This window comes from Podarcis melisellensis (assembly GCF_964234715.1).
Source record: "Podarcis melisellensis genome assembly, chromosome: 7".
In the NCBI taxonomy this organism is placed as follows: Eukaryota; Metazoa; Chordata; class Lepidosauria; order Squamata; family Lacertidae; genus Podarcis; species Podarcis melisellensis.
The window spans coordinates 37486794-37506117 of NC_138539.1; the positions used below are offsets into that span (position 1 = coordinate 37486794).

The window sequence follows — 19324 nt, forward strand, 5'->3', positions numbered from 1 at the left end:
GAAGCAGGAGAGAGTGAAGAAAGTCAAATTACCACCGCTCTGAACCTGGAAACGGGCTGCTAGTAAGATTGAGGTTTGGGAAATGCTCATTGATTGTGAATAGATCGTTCGTTGACAGCTAGTCAAATAAGAGAAATACATTGTTTCCATTGTCTCCTTCTGCGCTTAAAAAGGAGTAAAAGTAACTGAAAATTGAAACTAACTTTATTGCTTGAACTGTGCCTTTGAAATTATTACAAGGGCTGAAATTGTTACAAGAGCTGAGCTGGGGGAATTTCCAGCTGCAAGATAAAAAACTGTGAGAATCTGGGACTGACCTTGGATCGTTAAGAATGTTGACAGAAGAAGCCTTAGTGGTTGCATTATGTAAGATAAATGATTCATTGGAACAGCTCCACAAGAAGACGGATGTGATGACTATCAAAATTGATAACTTGGGACAAAAAGTGACCAATTTGGGACAAAAAGTGAACATTAATACAGAAACTATTCAGGAATCGATACAGGGATCTACTTTGACATGGCAAAAGTACCTAAAGTAGCACAAGTTGAGAGTGAGAGAGCCCCAGCCTTACAGATGCAATTTGATGACTATAAGTTGATGCCTTTTATGATTGAATTTAGAGAAAGTCAGATTTTGAGGATTGGAGCCCTGCTTGGACTGGAGAAGGAAAGTTGGATAGATCCCTATATGCAGGGATTTACTGACCTTTGGGACCTAGACTTGGGTCAGGAGGAGACGGGAGTTGTGGGGACCTCCAGATTTGGAGGAATTTTGAAACACGTCCTGAAATATCTTTTGGATCTAAGTTTTAACTATGGAGATTTGGCTGACCTGTCGAGAAGGAATAAAAACAAAGCTAGGTGGGAGTTTCCCCGAGATCTACTCTTCAGCATCAAAGGAAGGAAAATAAGAACAAGATCAGTAGAAGACAAAGTAAAGTACAAGTATAAATATGAAGAAGACTTGCAGAAGGGTCTTGGAAAAGAGTTAAGAGCCTCAGACAGAAGATCACCAGGTTGATGGACTATATGGAATTAACGGAAATGACTGGCAGAATCCGAGACCAGGGAGAAGAGATGTGGAAGAAAATTGGAAAAAGTTTAAAGACTATCTATGGAAAAAATGTAAAATTAATGAGTGTTAGAAAAATGTTGGAATGAAATTATACGGCTTTAGTAGAAATGTTATAAGGAATTAAGCATAAATAAGTATTATAGCATTAATGGAAAATAAGGTTAAAATATGTTAAGATAAATATATGACAGAAAATAGAGAAAAATGGAAAGGATTTGCTGAAATAATTAATAGAAATGGAATACAAAAAGGGAAGTGAGAGGAGGTCGATGAAACAAGGGAATGAAAGAGAGGGTATCAAAATGGTATGATGTGTGTTTTTGAATTGTTTTTGCTCTGTCTTGTTTTGTTTAATGTGTTAATGTTGTGTTGTGTATTGTTTATATATTGTACTGTATTGTTTTTTCTTTCTTTTTCTTTTTCTTTTTTCCTTTCCCCCCTGTAATAGTTCTAGGGGTTGCTCGTGCATACGTTGTCGCCACTCCTGGCTAGGTTACCTGGGTGAACCCTTTCTGTCTGGACAGCCTCTCACCCGTGGCTCTCTCAATCACTGGCAGAATCCGTCAGTGGGCGTTTCTTGAACTTCTTCCAGCAAGGAAGTTCTTTGACGCCAAGTCTCCTCCTACTCTCCCTGCATGGAAGTCTTCTGCTTCTCCACTGCTGTTACGCTGATTTCCTTCCCCAGCAGATGGGCTGCCTCTCTCCCTACTGGGACCCTCTCCGGCATCCCTCTGGAGCCTTCCCTCCACCTCTGGCTCTGATGGCAGTTCCCTGACACCCCCCTTTTTGTAAGGTTTAAAAGTAATAATTTTTTTTTTAAAAGAGAAAGATCAGGGGGCAGACATGGCTGAATAGTTTGTATGTGGGGTAGGTAGGGTTGTGCAATATATCAATAAATCTTTAGAAACCAGTTTGAAGAGCATATCCCGATGACCATTTTGAGCTTGTGACATATCACCAGATGGAGCCTGAGAAGGTACTCGCCTGCCTGCCTGCAGCTCCCTTCCTTCACAAATGGGCTCCCTCCTCCCTTCCTCCTGATCACTCCTCCTGCCCACACCCTCCCCGCCACAGTCCAGCCACTGCAAGGGGCTAGAGGCAATTGCTGGGGAGGACCTGCTGCCTGTGATTTTAAAGCACATGCTGCTCGCTCCTCTACACAGCCCTTCTTAAGTCCCCCCTGCCTCCTGCAGCCACAGCCATAAAAAGAATCAACAGTTATTTACTTAAAAGTAGGAAATAAAATATTGTCCTGCTCCGTCTCTACTTTTGTGTGTGTGTGAGAGAGAGACTGAGTGAGTGAGAGAGAGAGAGAGAGCACTATGGCAGGCAGAAAGCAGAATTGCCTTCCCTCTTCCAGACATGAGTTTCTCGCTTTTGTGCCACAAAAGGGAGAAATGGGGTAAACTGAGGGGGAAGATTCAAACTGGCTGCCTTATGGGAAAGGTTGGATGGCCACCTATCCCAGCTGCTTGAGTTGAGGTTCCTTCATTGAAGGGGGATTCACACTATCCATGCTTAAGGCCTGGAAAGAAAAAGTAGGCACATTGCCACCAACCCCATCCCCACTAATCCCCTTGTCTCATTATCCATTATCAGTCATGCGGCCCAAACCTTTCACATAGAAACGTGGCAAACCAAAGGCCTATACTGTCTTGCAGACTTCTACAAAAACAATAAACCCATATCAACACAGGAATTACAGGATAAATTAGGAGGCATTTAAGTATCCTGGCTAACGCACCATCAACTGCACACATTCCTAAACAACAACAAAGCCTTCTTTTGTCAGCAGAGGGGGTGGTATCTGCAATATGCAAAATACTACTTCACAACCCTGCAATCTCACTTGACACAATTAAAAAAACAATGGGAACATGACGTAGGTTACGAAATAAACTCTACCCAATGGACTACAATTTGGTCCAAACCTCCCTTTAAATCCATCTCAGCCAAAAGAAGAGAACTCACTTTGAAACTTATCAATAGATGGCATCTGACCCTGAGGAAATTGGTGTTAATACATCCAGGAACCTTATCAAAATGCTGAAGAGGCTGTACCTCTACAGGCACATACCTTCACATGTGGTGGGAATGTTCCCAAATCCAACCCTTTTGGACAGCAGTCGTACACAAAATATGTAACATAACTAAGGAGGTCTTGGAACCCACTCCAGAATTGGCCCTATTTTCCAAAACAATAATGTTCACTTCCACAAAGAGCTTATAACCCACCTACTCTCAACAGCCAGAAACATCATAGTTAGACACTGAAAAACTAAAACTGACATGAAGACAAAAAAAAGAGGACACCTTCACTCTGGTGTGGCTCCCTTTTGTTACACGCACAGCTCAAACTGACAACAGTGATAGCAGGGATATACCAACAGCATTCAGATCACGGCCTGCCCACAATCTTCTCTCATCGTCAATGTAAACCAGTAAATATACAGAAAGAGAATCTACTCAACTGACACTGGCATAAAACTCCATAGCTACCATCTATGGACCAGCAGCTTTTACAGCCTCAGATGTTCCAGAATTATTAAAACAGCTGATCGACTCACATGTAACAAAAAACAAACAAACCACTATAACCTTATACAAGTGTTTATTATAAGCATACCAGTTTGATAGGCAAATATTAAGAGAGGAGCGGAACAATGAATTAGGGATGTCAATCTTGGCCAAGCAATGAGAACCTGTGCTAAGTTCTACAACATGGGGGTCTCTGGACCTTAGACTAAGAGTCATACAACAAAAAATATTATTTAGAATTTAATGTACTCGACTACGTTTGTTTAGGAAAGGGCTGTCTATGGCATCTAGCATAGGGGCAATGTTTCAAATTTATTGACGAGCTGTCTGTAGTAAAATCAGCACAGCATAATTTAATTCCAACTATCAAACGGATGGTATTAGAGATCTCAGATAATGCCTAGAGCACACGTCCATTCACCCCTTTTGGTGTGGCAGCATTGCAGGACGGTAGAGGATCCACTGGGGCCCCAACGAGGGAACCATGCATTCGGTGCCCTTTCTGATAGGTGGTGGGGGCTTATCAGGAGCCGGATCCTGGCATGCACCCTAGTTTGGTGAATGAGGATGCAGGCTGGGACTTGGGCTGTGCCAGGGGGCAGTCCGATGGAGCAGAAAGGCTTCCTTCAGGTCCACTCCCTGGCCATTGAAGCAGCCCACACCTGCAAGAATTTATGCTCTTAGTCTTGGCAAGAATTGAGTCCCAAGGACCCCTGGATGCTTTTCTCATTCATTTGGGGGGAAATGATTTGGGCCAACACAAGGGTATTGATCTAATACGGGTTATAATCGAGGACTTGCAGACATTGCACAACCTGTACCATCCCAAGATCTCATTCTCAAATGAGACCCTGTTTAGGCCGGATGGCGCGCATCTTTCCTTATCAGGAAACAATATTTGGTTGCCAGATATAATTGAAGTTATTAGGGCGTGGATGTAGATGTGTTTTTCAGCAAGCTGTCTGCTCGGTTGGACATTGGGGCAATCCGTTGTCTTCGCCTGCCCCTCCAAAGACTGGTGTATCCCATTAATGGGATCTGGGAAGCTATCACATTATTTCTCCCCTGTTGACAAATCACACTTAATACAGGAAAATACTACTTCTCTGTTACAAGGAATATCTCTTCTCTTGAAAAGAGAGTAAAACAGACCATCATATGTGTATGCAAACATTGCTCTGACAACTGACAAATGCATGCTGGATGTGCTGGTCCTGGGGGGCGGGGTTACCGTGAGGTGTGGTCAGAGTCCGGTCCTGGGCCGAGGGTCTGGAGACTGTCCACCATGGGCGAAGCGGGGTCCAAAGCAAGAAGCCGGGCGTGGTCGGGAACTCTGGAAAAACAGGTCTGGGTGCTGGCAGAAACAGGTTTCCAACGTCGTTGCTCCGTCAACGCGTCCTGGAGGCTCTGCACGTTGGCCACCCGGGAATTGTCAAAATGAAGGCGTTGGCTCGGTGTTATGTCTGGTGGCCTAACATGGACGATGCCATCACTGCCTGGGTTTCTGCCTGTCAAGCGTGCCAAGAATCGAGGCCTGCACCACCGGCAGCTAAGGGACACACCTGGGAGATGCCAAAGACACCCTGGTCGAGGGTGCACATCGATCTGGCCGGCCCCTTTCACGGCTGGACCTTTATGGTAGTGGTGGATGCCTATTCCAAATGGCTGGAGGTGGCCCTGATGCCCTCCACCACTACCAAGGCCGTCATCCGGGTGCTGCGAGGCCTCTTTGCAACGCATGGGTGTCCTGATGTCCTTGTCTCCAACAACGGACCGCAGTTCACGTCAGGCACTTTTGAGCGGTATCTTTTGGGACTGGGCATCCGCCATGCCCTAACGGCACCATTTCATCCATCCAGCAATGGGCAAGTGGAGAGAATAGTGCACTCGGCAAAAGGGGCACTGGCGCGCCTGGACCGGGGAGACTGGCACGAGCGGGTCACCAAATACTTGTTCGTGCAACACATCACCCCTCATGCGGCCACAGGGCGGAGTCCTGCTGAACTGCTTATGGGCCGCCGCCTCACGTCACCGCTTGACCGGCTGCACCCGGACTTTGCCGTGGCCAAACCCGCAGGCTGTGCCAACGCACCATGGTAATTTGTTCCAGTAAACCAGGTCTTTGCCTGGAACTATGTGGGGGACATTCCTTGGGTGCCAGCCGCAGTAGTGGGAGTCACCGGACCTCGCTCGTACCAGGCGGCACTCGAAGATGGACGCTTGGCGCCGGTACATAGACCAGCTTAGGTGCAGGGTTGGGGACTTGGACACTACCGTGGTGCCCCCAACTGTGCTCGTGGCTCCAGAAGAGACACTTACAGATGGCGAGGCTCCACCTACACTTCCCTCGCAAACTGCCAGCGTGGAGCCGAACCAAGCCGCTTCAGAGGGTCTGCCAGACTTACCACAGGCTCAGACCACTCCACTTGCGGAGCTCCACCCACAGCAGCGGATCCAGGGGATTTGGTTTCAACGCCACCTAGGGTCGCACCACAGCCTCAGCAAGAATTGTGTGGCCCCCCGGGTCTGGAAAGTAAACGAGTGGACATTTAGACTGTATTTCACCGGAATGACAGGACGGAGTGTCTGCTCGAAAACATGATGGTTGTATTTGTGGACATATGAGAGAGCATTATAAAACCCACACAGAGACAAAATAAGACTGTTCCTTTTAATCCACTTGTGGAGAAAACTCGGAGGTGACAGAAAAGGAAAATGAATAAATGACAAATATGAGAAGATGGGACTGGAAACATCATTGCAGTAAGGAAAGCAGCACGAATTTGGATCTTTGGATTCCTGACGATCAAGGAGCATGGATGGGTACCCCCCACAAAAAAATTTAATTTGGAAAACATTTGGACTTTATGATGTGTATTGATATAATTTGGACTAATTGGTATGATATGTTTAATTTGGCAAATGGAAACTTACCGTAATAAAAATTATTGAAAGAAAAAAAAATCATTGAAAGAAAAAAAAATTAAACGAGGCAACATTATTTCTCCCCCGTTGACAAATCCCGCTTAATGTAGGAAAATACTACTTCTCTGTTACAAGGAATACCTCTCCTCTCGAAAATAGAGTAAAACAGACCATCATATGTGTATGCAAACATTGCTGACAATTGACAAATGCATGCTGGACTTCCTTCGCCTCCACCTGACAATACTGAACATGTACCAAATACCAGAGACCCTTTGATGTCAAAGCATGTCAACCTGGAACTTTTTTGCTCTTGATCAAGCAATGCATACTGCAGGGGCAACTCCTGGAGAAGCTTTTCAACCAGCCGCCTGCAGTAAAATCAGCATGGCAGGATTTAATTTCAGTGATCAAACAGATGGTATTGGAGATCTCAGAAAATGCCTGGAGCATAAGTGACTGGTCAAGTTTATTGGAGTAGACTTGATTTCTGAGGATGATTACTTGAGATTCAGTATTCAAACCCAGTAGTGTTAACGAAATCCTCATTTGCTGTAGAATTAAAAAGTCACATGCCAATGAAAGAGCTTTCACTTATGCTCTAGGATTCAATATTGCAACAGAACATGTTGTTCAGGTTGTGTATTACACAACATACATATTGTACCTGACTGGAAGGGAGAGATTACCATGAAAGGGTACACTTGTCACAATTCCTTCCTTTACTCTGTGACCCAATATGTTATTGTGCCATAGGAATGCTATTGTAGGTGTGACTCCCTATTTCATGTTTGATTACAAATGGCCACAACCTCCAAGCAGCCGGTGCCCTAAGCCTTCCCTCATTTTCACAATGCTTCATCTCTTAATACAAATGGCACCACCCATCACAGTCTCTTCAAGCCACTACAGAAACAGACGTGCCTCATTACGCCTGGAAATTAGCTTATGAAAGAGTACACCTGACAGGACTTCTGGTGCTTCTACAGAATGGTGACTGAAGCCAAGGCAATTTAGACTTAAAAGGAATGTAAGTAAAAAAAAAAGTTCATAGATTGATAGAATTGTAGAATTGGAAGGGGCTCCAAGAATAATCTAGTCAATGTCCTGCAATGCAGGAATCTCAACCAACCAGTCTCTTCTTACCTTAGCAAATGTGCTATTAGTTGTGTTAATTCTCAGTTCCTGTAAGGTGAAATTTGGTTTTTCATAGCTGCGCAAAGAGAGGAGCTTGAGCTCTTATGGTTTTTGAATTTTATAACACTGAGAAGCAGAAATTTACGTAATAATGCAGAGTCTTCTTTAGTAAAAGAATAAAAGCTTTACTGAGTTAAAATAAACTTATTTGCAAATAACAGCATAATGAACAGAAGATTAAACTAGCGTCAGAGCATACACAGAGTTTCCATTGAGCACAGGCTTGGCAGAGCACAGGATCCACCATACACACTGGCACACACACACACACACACACACACACGACACTGAGCAAAATTTATACAGAGAATGAGTCATCCTCAATATAAGTCACAGTGATTCAGCATGCTAAATGATTCTGCAGCTTTTCAGCATTTCACAACATTTCTAGACTCCTTATCTTCTTCCTTTACGGCTTCTGCTCTCAAATACCTTTGTCACATGCCACAGCCTTCCCCCTTTGCCAATTTTATCATACTATTTAGTTGTAAGATGTAGTGAAAATAGAGGAGAATCAGAAATATGCAATTCAGCTACAGTGGTACCTCTGGATGCGAAAGGGATCCGTTCCGGAGCCCCGTTCGCATCCTAAGCAGAACGCAACCCGCGTCTCCACAGGCTGTGATTTGCCGCTCCTGCGCGTGCGTGTGACGTCATTTTGAGCGTCTGCGCATGGGCGAGTGGTGAAACCCGGAAGTAACCCGTTCCTTTACTTCCAGGTCACTGCGAAACACAACCTGAAAACGCTCAACCTGAAGCGACTTTAACACAAGTTATGACTGTATGTGACGCTAACAGGTTTTCAGGTGATTTAGTAATTTGTAGATAAAAACACAGTGAATGAGTATTATGGCATGGTCCCCCATTACCCATGTGGAAAGAAGTTCTAGAGGCAGTGATATTAGATAGGGTTTGGTTTCAAGAGGTAGAATCCCACAGCATTGGCTCTCACCTGGCAATCCCACATCACATCCCCAGAAAGAGGCACTTTGTAGCGTATCCCAAAATGCTTCCAAACTTCAGCTCCCCATTCTCCCCACCCTCCTTGTTGACTGTTGTGTTCGCGCTGCAGAAATTCAGTCAAGCGGTTAGGTTCAATGTAGGAAACAACTGTGTAGCAGAGAGAGCTCTTACTTCGGGGGCAAAAAGACACACACTATATATACACACATTCTTTGCAGTTGTTACAAGAAGTCTTCACTCTCTGAAGACAAGAGAGCGTTTTGGCTTATAAAGTACAGTGGTACCTCAGGTTAAGAACTTAATTTGTTCTGGAGGTCCGTTCTTAACCTGAAACTGTTCTTAACCTGAAGCAGCACTTTTAGCTAATGGGGCCTCCTGCTGCCACCGCGCCGCCGTGGTGCGATTTCTGTTCTCATCCTGAAGTAAAGTTCTTAACCCGAGGTACTATTTCTGGGTTAGCGGAGTCTGTAACCTGAAGCGTCTGTAACCTGAAGCGTCTGTAACCCGAAGTACCACTGTACTTGCTGAGGCAAACTCTACACAGCAAGTGCAAATTCCAGTGGCTAACAAAGTCCTGCAAGTGCCAGTGCTCTCAGTCTAGAAGACCTTAACAATTCAGCTGTGAAATGAAACCAGCCTGCTTTACATACAAATAAATGATGATCATGCATTACTAATTTTGTACATCCCCACGATGAATGTTGGAATAACAATATGTCTACTTGGCTAGTTACTGTGGGAAAAACTAAGAAAATATTAAATAGCGTGTGATTTCATGTAACTATGAATGCTCTGGGGTGACAGTTCAAACTGATGTACTGCATTTTCTGTTTTCCAGGTAAACAGTGGGGGGGAAGCATCAAAACTGAGGAAAAACTCACTTGATTCATTTGTTTCATTGGCATACGCTTTGTGCTTCAGATCAGGAAACCATGAGCTGGATTAGTTTTACTTATTTGGAAGAATACCTGAGCTTTGTGGTTCACCCTCTGTGGATATTCCTGCTTCCAATTTTGATTTATTCATATTGGTTATATTTTTATTTTGTTGGCTGTGTTATCTCATTTTTGTTCAATGCTTACAAGAAGATGAATAACCATCAAGGAAATGATACGTATAGCAAATTTTGGGACAAGCCAAGGCATGCTTTGGCTCGATTTGTAGAGCTAGTTGGAAAGATATGGCATGGTGAGTACATGTTCCTTTCTTACCAATAATTCCAATTTATGAGCCAGTATAGTTTCATATGACTGAGTATCAGAATTTCAGGTTTGAAGCACTGGAACAATAGTTGCGATAAGGATCAAAACACAGGCATGGGTATTTATATATTTAATAAACAATGATAAAGGAAAAAAAACTGTTTATGAGGTATGAAATCAGGAAGGGTCGGTTGGTGGCTGCATAAACACCATACATTGAATCACATTTAAAGCATGCCTCCTCTCCAAAAGGAACCTGGAGAATGTTGTTTACACCTTACAGAGACACAATTAGCAAACCCTTTGAAAATAGTTTCATGGATTGTGGAAACGGAGAGGGATTGGCTTTAAGTGTGCACTGGGTACACAGTCAATGTGATTAATATAACATTGTATAGTGGGACTTTGTGGGAATGATTTTCCTGAGCACGATAAACCACAAGGTAGCTCTGAAACATAAACGTTGGAATTTGCCAGCACAGGATGTGGTGATGGCTACTCTTTAGAGGGACACTGCGGGAAACAGGATGGTGGACTATAGAGGCCTTTGGCCTGATCAGCAGGACTCTTCCTATATTCTGAATGCTTCCTAGAGGACTTTTATTTCTTTAGGAGTTGATGTACAAATCCAAAATACACTACTAAAACCAAGTCTGGGCCATAAGCATGAGACCCTGTAACTACTTATGACATGATTAGGGGTGCATCTGTCATGGAAACAGCTTGGTAAGTGATTCAGAAAATGGTCTGAAGATGCCTGAAGTTGGAGCTCTTAGGGAGAGGGGATAAATGTACTCCAAGCCTTGGATAGCTCTTTCCCAAAACAATCCTGTGCAGAAGGGTAATACTGCCCTTAAAATAAAATTTAAAAATCTCCAAAACATTTATCACAATAATGCATAAAGCTAAAAGTAGATTAAAACAGAAAATATCTCAACCAAAGACTGCACCTGGAAGAAAGTATGGAAGGAACATTCCATGAGAGGAGAAATTCCCCTTCCCGCCATTAATTCTGGGAGGACCACAGAGAAAGTCCTGTTACGTGTGGATGACAGCCTAGTATCTAGAAAACTGAAGGATATAGCAGAGCTTTTTACCTAAATTTCAGTTTTTTGAACCACATTGATTTTCTCCAGTAATTTTTTTTGATATTTTATTTACCTTTCAACAAAGTAATATTATTTGTTTCATTTTATTTTCAGGTTATGAAATTTATGGCATGGAAAATCTCCCTAAAGGACCAGCAATTGTTATTTATCATCACTCAATTGTTCTTGTCGGCTATACCTTATTTGTGACAAAAGTTTTTACAGAGACAGGGAGACTGTGCCATTCAGTAATTGATCATGCCCTGTATGGGATCCCAGGTAATTTATTTATATTTAAATTATGTATTCTTACATTGAACATGTGTTAAATATGACATAAAACAATGCTCTAATATATAAAACAGTGTATCAGGCAAGCAGGAAAAAACCAGAGATAAATAAAATAGCAGCAGCAGGTGAAAAAGTAAGTTAGTGGAGGGGAAGGTTATTTCTCACCAAGCCCCTGAAATTAAACAGATTGAGCGAAGGATGAATAATTATTTCCAATTCATTTCTTTCTTCAGAGCATTTTTTTTTTACAGAAAACACACCATAAGGAAGACTCAGGCACAGTATTATGAAGAAAATTTCATATTTATTAAGTATAATGGTCTAAAGGATCTTTAAATCAAACTAAACTAGCCAAATCAAACTACAGTTAGGCAGGAGAAAACAGGTTACTCCCCTTTCCTGGCCATGTTTACAGGCAACATTGCCTCAGAGTAAAGGACTGGAAGGAATATGTCCTCCTTGTTCCTAGAATCTTGGGCATGTGACTTGACGAGCACAAACCGATGTGAATGTCAAGCCAAATGACCCAATGCAAGGCCGAGCATGGCTCTGTCAATATTACATTGGCCTCTAAACTTCATACTGCAAAGGTCTACATCAGGCATAGGCAAGCTTGGCCCTCCAGATGTTTTAGGGCTACAACTCCCATCATCCCTAGCTAACAGGACCAGTGGTCAGGGATGATGGGAACTGTAGTCCCAAAACTTATGGAGGGCCGAGTTTGCCTATGCTTGGTCTACATCATCCAAATGAATTTACAATGGGGGTTGAATAATTTCAGTTGCAACACATTCCCAGTACATTTCAGTAGCAGCACATTCCCAGTACAAAATCATTCCTTGGGGCTAGTATCATCACCCACCACAATTCTACATTATTATTCCATATTATCTTCGTCAGTACTTTAAGGAGTTGCTTTGATGTTATGAGGAAATGCAGTCTATAATTTTTTGAGTAAATCTTATCAGGTTATACAGTGGTACCTTGGGTTACATACGCTTCAGGTTACAGACTCTGCTAACCTGGAAGTAGTACCTCGGGTTAAGAACTTTGCTTCAGGATGAGAACAGAAATCATGCAGTGGTGGCACAGGGGCAGCAGGAGGCCCCATTAGCTAAAGTGGTACTTCAGATTAAGAACAGTTTCAGGTTAAGAACAGACCTCCAGAACGAATTAAGTTCTTAACCTGAGGTACCACTGTACCTTGGTGTGCCAAGCTCCAACTAATGCCCCACAACGCACCCATCACGATGCCCATGGCACGGCCAAGACCTCCCGCCCGCCCGCTGGCCTCTCTGTCCACGGCTGCAGTGCGTTTACCTCAGCTGCGAGTGGAAGGCTTCGAATTGGCTGCAGGAACTTCCAGCAGCCAATCCAAAGCCGTACCCGCATCGCCGCCCGCCCAGAAGCCATGCCAGAACCATGGAAGCCAGCCCCCATGCGGCAAGGCATTCGTAGTGTGCGGGGACTGACCAAGCAGGTGGCAGGGTCCATGGGCCGGATTTACCAGCCTGGGGGCCGCATCTGGGCACCGGGCCTTAGTTTGCCAATCCCTGCAGTAAGGCATGTCTTTTAGCCCTTGATCACAGATTGCAGGTGAACTTTTTAAATTTTTAAAAATAAATCTTTATTAATATCCCACACATACATATATACATAGATAACAATCATACAAAGCAAAAGCAATACAAGTAAAGAAAAGGGTAAAAAAAAGGAAAAAAGAAAGAAACGAAAAATACAATATATTACAATTAAATAACAAATTAAAATGTAAAACTACCAATCATTCGCATTATATTGTTTATATTGTCTATATTTTCTTGCCCAGATTTATATTATGTTATTAGAAGCCTAGCTCTTTGTTGGTGGTATATTGCTTCAATTCCATTTCTAAATTTTACTCCTAGTCCCTTTATTTCTATCTCTTTTTTCATAAAATACCAGGAAACATTGTCAAAGGCCTTCTCCGCATCAAGTAATAACAAGGCTGCCTTTTTATCACTTTTAGTTTCTAGATATTCCAAAATATCGACAATGTTTCTGGTATTTCCCGAAATTTGTCTTCCTGGGAGAAACCGTCTGGTGTGGATAAATGATTTCTCTGATGGCTTCTTTAAGCCTGCGTGTCAATATATTGGCAAAGAGTTTGTAATCACAGTTTAATAGTGATATTGGCCTAAACTGTGATTGCAGGTGAACATTAACTGACCTCAAAACGTCTACAAGAATGCTATTTTTTACCCCAGTAATCTCAAGGCTTCCATAAAGAAATTTCATGCTTTCCTGTACAATTGTCTGCATTCTTCCTCAGGGATGAAAAAATGGGGGGAATCTGGATATGTGTCATTGGATTTCTCCACTACGTCTACAGGTTCTCATATAATAATTGCTGCTGCCTTTAATGCCAGTATAGAACAAGGTGTAAAAAAACCTGGGTCCCCAAGTTGATGATCCCCTCAATCAATCACTAATAAAGATGGATATGTCTTACTGTGAAGAACAATGCAAAGAATGGAATCCTGTTTGGGAGCCTGTTCACTAGTAAACCACCTGTTCACTGTATTCATACACCACTTGGGATGGGGTGGGAGCTACAGTTAAGGAAAAGAGCAGAAGCCCACATATATGTCCATGGCTTTCATAGCAACCCCAACCCATTAAACAATGGTCAATCAAGCAATCCCATGCACAGCTTTTATGCCCCCATGTGACACTGCAAGCAAACACATGTGGCATCCTTGCTGCACAGTGTTCATGGTCCTCCACTGCCCCCCATCATCAAACATTAGCCACCCCAGTATCTGTGTATGTGTGAATGTCCACTGTATCCAAAACCCATGCAGCCTATAGGGATTGAAGACTTGTATTATCCAGCAAGGCACTATGGGCTGTATTTTTATCATGATGCAAACTAGAATATCAATCTGTTGTACTACAGACTTAACTTGAGGAACACTTGCCCAAAATGTGCTCACCTCAGCACGCAATCTCACTCTGTGTGCTTTCCAAAAAAAAAAAAAAAGGCTATTGCCAGAACATGTGAGCAAAAGGGGAACTAGCATAAAGTCCCCCTTCCATGAAATCCTAGCTGATCCATAATAGAGCGATATCTTTGGAATAATGACACTTGTATAGTATCCACACTATTTCCTCAAGAAGAGTTATGTAAAATGCATTTTTCTGTTTGGGGCTTACTTTTTTAGGGCTGAAGACGTTTTATGATGTTATCCTCTTGAGAGATTTCACGAATGCTGATTGTGTGGAAATTCTGAAGAAAGGCCATTTACTGGGCATTGCACCTGGTGGAGCTAGAGAAGCAAGCTTTAGTACTGACTACAACTTAATGTGGGGTAACCGCACAGGTTTCGCTCGGATAGCTTTGGAGGCGAAAGTGGTGAGTGATGTTTGGGCAATTTGCATTGTCCTCACAATTATCCTGGATGTGACGTAATATGTTGACATCCTTGATCTAGCATCCTAAGTAGTTGAGGACGGCAAATATCCTATTTGGGGGTCAAATGATATCTGGAGTTCCAAGCATTTCCCACACCTGCTTTTTAAAAAAGCTACTGAAATCAATAACGTATAATAAGGAAAATGGCCTTTGCCCCCTTTTTTTCTCTTCAGTTCCTGAAAATCTGGGCAACAACTTGTGAAGTTTCTTCATCTGAGATATTTGAAAAGATATTTTGAAGCCTATTTCATAATTTATGACTTGCTTCTCCTAATAATCCCAGATGTGAAGCATTATTCTTTGTCCTTAACAAAAATAAAGGTGGGGTGGTCAGGACGAAGTAATTATCCAATTCTCGCCTTTCTTTCATTTTTGTTTCATCTTTCATTCTTCTAGCCCATCATCCCAATATTTACACAAAACAGTTGTGAAGCATACAGGAGCTTTGGAAAGACAAGTGAGTTAAATATCTTATGTTTCTTGGTTGAGCAAGAGATCCAATTTCAGACAATATACATTTTAATAATAGACTATTTTTTTTAAATAAAAAAAACCAATTATCTTTTTCCTAACTACTAGCAGAGTTTATTCCATGGACACTTATCTGTGCTGCCTGCCTCAGTATTGAGTAAATATGCCTTTGTTTAGTTTTCTATTAGATTTAAAACAAAGCTGTAATCTATAAGAGGGGTAGGAAGCCCAATATAGACAGGAACAGATCAGGAAACAAACCATATTTTGCAGTCTGTTGTACAACTTATGATCCCAATTGCCAAGAGATGAGAAGAGCTGATTGAATATGTTGCATATCTTTCCCCAAGTACTCATATTATTTAACTCTTCCTCCTTGGGATGGATTGATTGCAATTGCTTAACAGAATGCTAACTAAGGTCCAATTTGAAATGCGGTCACTTTCTTCTACAGGGCTGACAAAATGGCTGTATGAGAAAACTCGACGTGTACTCCTTCCCACTTATGGAGGACTTCCAGTGAAACTGAGGACATATGTTGGAGAACCCATCCCATATGATCCAAATATAACTGCCACAGAGCTAGCTGAAAAAGTAAGTGAACTCTATACTTGGAAATACAAAACATAAGAATTTTTCCTAATGTTTTTCTCCTCTTACAGTTCTAAATTGTATTCTGTGCATTGACTTCCTCAATCTATACAGTCAGAGCTAGGCTTCATTATATATACTTTTGTGCATTATGTTCATCACTCAGCATTCCCTTTCCTTAAGTTATTGATTCTTAAACTTGTTGAGTTTCAATTTGTGTGCAACCATGCATTGCACCAAACCCAGAAATGACCCCAAAATGTCACATTTTTGGAGTGGGTGCGGAAGGGGGAGTGTGGCAATCATACAGAGCCCCCGGTCATTTCACGGACTATTGACCGGTACACCACTGCTTTATTCTTCCACTGCCACCAACCAGGTATCTTCTGGTGAAATACTGAGTCTCAGTCAGGTTGTAAAGTCAACAACGAAGATTAAAGTTTATTGAGGAACAAACAAGTTTTAAATATATTCAGAACTGTTTCTCAAATGCGCGCCCTTAACTAGATGTGGCACCATCTCACACTGTCACATTCTTCTCTCTCAGTTCTATCCGTGTCTTTCACTCCGTCCAACTACTGTGTTCTACTTTTTCTGCCTCTGTCTGACCCTCACTCCTTTATCTCCCCATGGTAAACCCCTGGCCTGAGCCTCAAAACCGGATAGGCTCCGCCTCTGAGCTTTCTCATTAGTCGGTCTACATTAGCCATTTCCATCCCTCCTGTACAAACAATCACAAGAAATGGACAAATGCCACAGGGAGTTTGCAGGCTCTTTTAGTGGTGTTTCGATTATACAGTGGTACCTCTACCTATGTGCCCCTCTTATTACATATCCTTCAGAATACACACATGGCAAACCCGGAAGGATATTTCCTGGTTTTCGCCCCGTGTGCATGCGCAGTAGCGCTCTATCGCACCGTGCGCATGCACAAAAACGCTCTACCACGTGTGCGCAGAAGAGGCACCTCGGGTTGTGGAAACCCAACCAGAGCTCCGGAACAGATCCCATCTGCAAACGGAGGTACCACTGTACATGATTTCACTTAAATGTGTGGTTCTTCAGAATGTAACCCCCATGTAAATGGGGAGTAGCCTGCACTATATCTCTCCTTTTTAAATGTTTGTTAATCTGCTCTAAGAAGGCATCATCCAAGTCTTCAGTCTGTCTTGGTGGCCTATAGCAGACACCCACAGTAAGGGTTACTGTAGTTCTGTCTCCTACAATTTTTACCCATATACTCTCAATCTGCTTTCCATGCTACAGATCATGAATTTTTGCACAAGTTTACACATCCATTCAATATAAGCCCTTCCTGTTTAGTTCATTCCTTTTGAATAGTTTATACCCCTAAATTCCTACATTCCAATCATGAGACTCATCACATAAGTCTTCATTAATGCCTACCAGATCATATTTGCCATCCTGTAGTAAAAGCTCCAATTCATCTTGCTTCTTTCCCATACTCTGTGCCTTTGTGTAGAGACAATTGAAGCCATGAATCATTCCTTCCTGGTGCTTCCTTCTTGTAGTTTCTTGCCCTTTAGTGGGTTTCTGGAGCTCTACCTCCTGTGCATCTATATTGTTATGGCTTGTGCACCTTCAACCTCTTAAATGAGATGCTGTTTTACAGAAGACATTTCAAACACAGATGCCATTTCTCGGGTACTCTAGGGTATTGTATTGTGTGACAATATCTTAGGTGTTCCTGCAGGGGGTGTCGCATTTCCCCCTTTCCCAAGGAAGTCTTAGGAAGTGGACTTTCAAAGGAAGGGGGTTAAGGGAAGGAGCATGTGGGGGGGTCTGATGGCTAAAGGGAAGGAGTTTTGGAACATGGTTTTTTATGGCTGGTTCTCCCCAAGGGGTTTATGCTTTCATTCTTGCTGAACCCCCTCCCTCCCCACATCTAGTTTCAGCTTTTGGTTGCCTGTTTGAAGGAGCAGTAGTTTACTTGGTGGGTGTGTAGGGGTTGATCCTTTGGTTATCCTGTGGTTCCCTTCTTTATTTCACATTGTTAAGATGCATTACATTGTCATTGGACAGTGGTGTGGTTTGTTTGTTCCTACCACATTGAGTCTGTACAGTAGAGAAAGTTGGAGAGAGAAAGATTAGCTTTACTGAGGCATTATTGTGTTAAGGGTGCCCTTGGAGGACCTGCCACGGTGGTATGCCTGGTAGGACTTGCATAGGTCCTCTTAGGCCTGGTACATGCATTTTGGCTGAACACTGCAGAGCAGGGTCTGGGTGTGCATTCTGGGTTTCATATTCAAGGTTCAATATGCAAGGAGACAGTAATTTCCTCCCTATCCTTTGCTGGGGAGCCAGTTGCATATGCCTTAGGATCTGGAGAGATGGCTTCCTACCACAATTAGCTAAAAACCCTTATCTGCCCTTACCTTACTTCTGATCCCAGAAAGAAATTACATATTGTGCTTCTTTAGCTGGAAAAAATGGGATTTTTTTAAATGCTACTGGTTCTGACTCCTTTAGCTTTTTCCTGTTCATTTAGCTATAACATAATGCATTCCTTTGTTTTTGTTTTTTCAACAGACGAAGACTGCATTTGAAAATCTTCGGGATAGACACCAAAAAATTCCAGGAAATATGTTAAGAGCTCTTTCAGAACGATTTGATAAGCATGACAAAGCTAACTAGTCCATATAAAACAGTTGTAGCATTTTGACTATGTGTCCACAATACAAAACTAATAATTATACAATTAAAGCTAAGGTAATGTTCATACAATTGTGCTGGATTGTGTATGAATTATTCAGAAGGGTGGCTAGTTCAGCACCTGCTTTGCATGCAGAAGGTTCTAGGTTTGAAAGACATACAAGTGCTGTCTTGACCTATCCTGCAAGACTCCCAGAATGCCCCTTTTTGGGAAATACTTACTTTATCAAACCTTTATTAGGCATTATGGAAATAAAACCTTAAAAGAGAAAATAACATATAAAAGCCTTGAAATATATATAAAAAAGGCAGCAGTTTGCTAAGTACATATATATATATACATATAGAGTCAGTGGTATTCCTTGTTAACCTGCTCCTTGGAGGACTGCTGCCAAAAACTCGGCTACCCCCGCCGTTACCCTTTGGTCAACGTCGGATAGGTAGAATCCCACACATTCACCTTGCTGCGGTTCCAGACCACCCAAAAGAGGGGACAGCACGCGTTGACGGAGTGTACTGTACAGTGGGCAATGAAGGAGAATATGCTCTACAGTGTCCGGGACATTCATAGAGCATCTGCAGAGTCTCTTGTTTCTAGGAATGTTTTGATATCTTCCCCTGACAAATGCTGAGGGAAAAACATTCAAGCGGGCCAGCATAAAAGCCCTACGTTGGGCTGGGATTATTAGTTTAGTGACGTAATTGGCTCTGCTATCTAAGATATTTAATTCATAGAATATGGGGGAGCAAATTTTGTTTACAGCTGCCGTAATATTTTGTCTCTCGACATCCTTTAGTCTAGTTAGGATATTATGGGAAATATATTGCTCATTAGAATTGTACAGGGACTCCA

The 19324-nt window shown here is 42.5% G+C and overlaps 1 protein-coding gene across 1 annotated transcript; it reads left to right on the forward strand.

Annotated features, from left to right (window-relative positions):
* Positions 1–6897: 6897 nt before the first annotated feature.
* Positions 6898–18543, forward strand: LOC309373424 (DGAT1/2-independent enzyme synthesizing storage lipids-like). The gene is made up of 7 exons (XM_081917633.1): positions 6898–7571; positions 9540–9889; positions 11106–11270; positions 14486–14676; positions 15133–15193; positions 15662–15801; positions 18349–18543. Exons 2-7 carry the CDS (start codon positions 9634–9636, stop codon positions 18451–18453), a joined length of 918 nt encoding a protein of 305 aa, XP_081773759.1. The 5' UTR covers positions 6898–7571; positions 9540–9633; the 3' UTR covers positions 18454–18543.
* The last annotated feature ends 781 nt before the right edge of the window (positions 18544–19324 follow it).

Bases quoted from the DNA above. Each gene is read 5' to 3' on its own strand.
- LOC309373424 (XM_081917633.1), top strand. From the start codon at position 9,634: ATGAGCTGGATTAGTTTTACTTATTTGGAAGAATACCTGAGCTTTGTG. The intron at 9,890-11,105 runs GTGAGTACATGT...TTTTATTTTCAG, and splicing joins AGTTGGAAAGATATGGCATG to GTTATGAAATTTATGGCATG. The intron at 11,271-14,485 runs GTAATTTATTTA...TTACTTTTTTAG, and splicing joins TGCCCTGTATGGGATCCCAG to GGCTGAAGACGTTTTATGAT.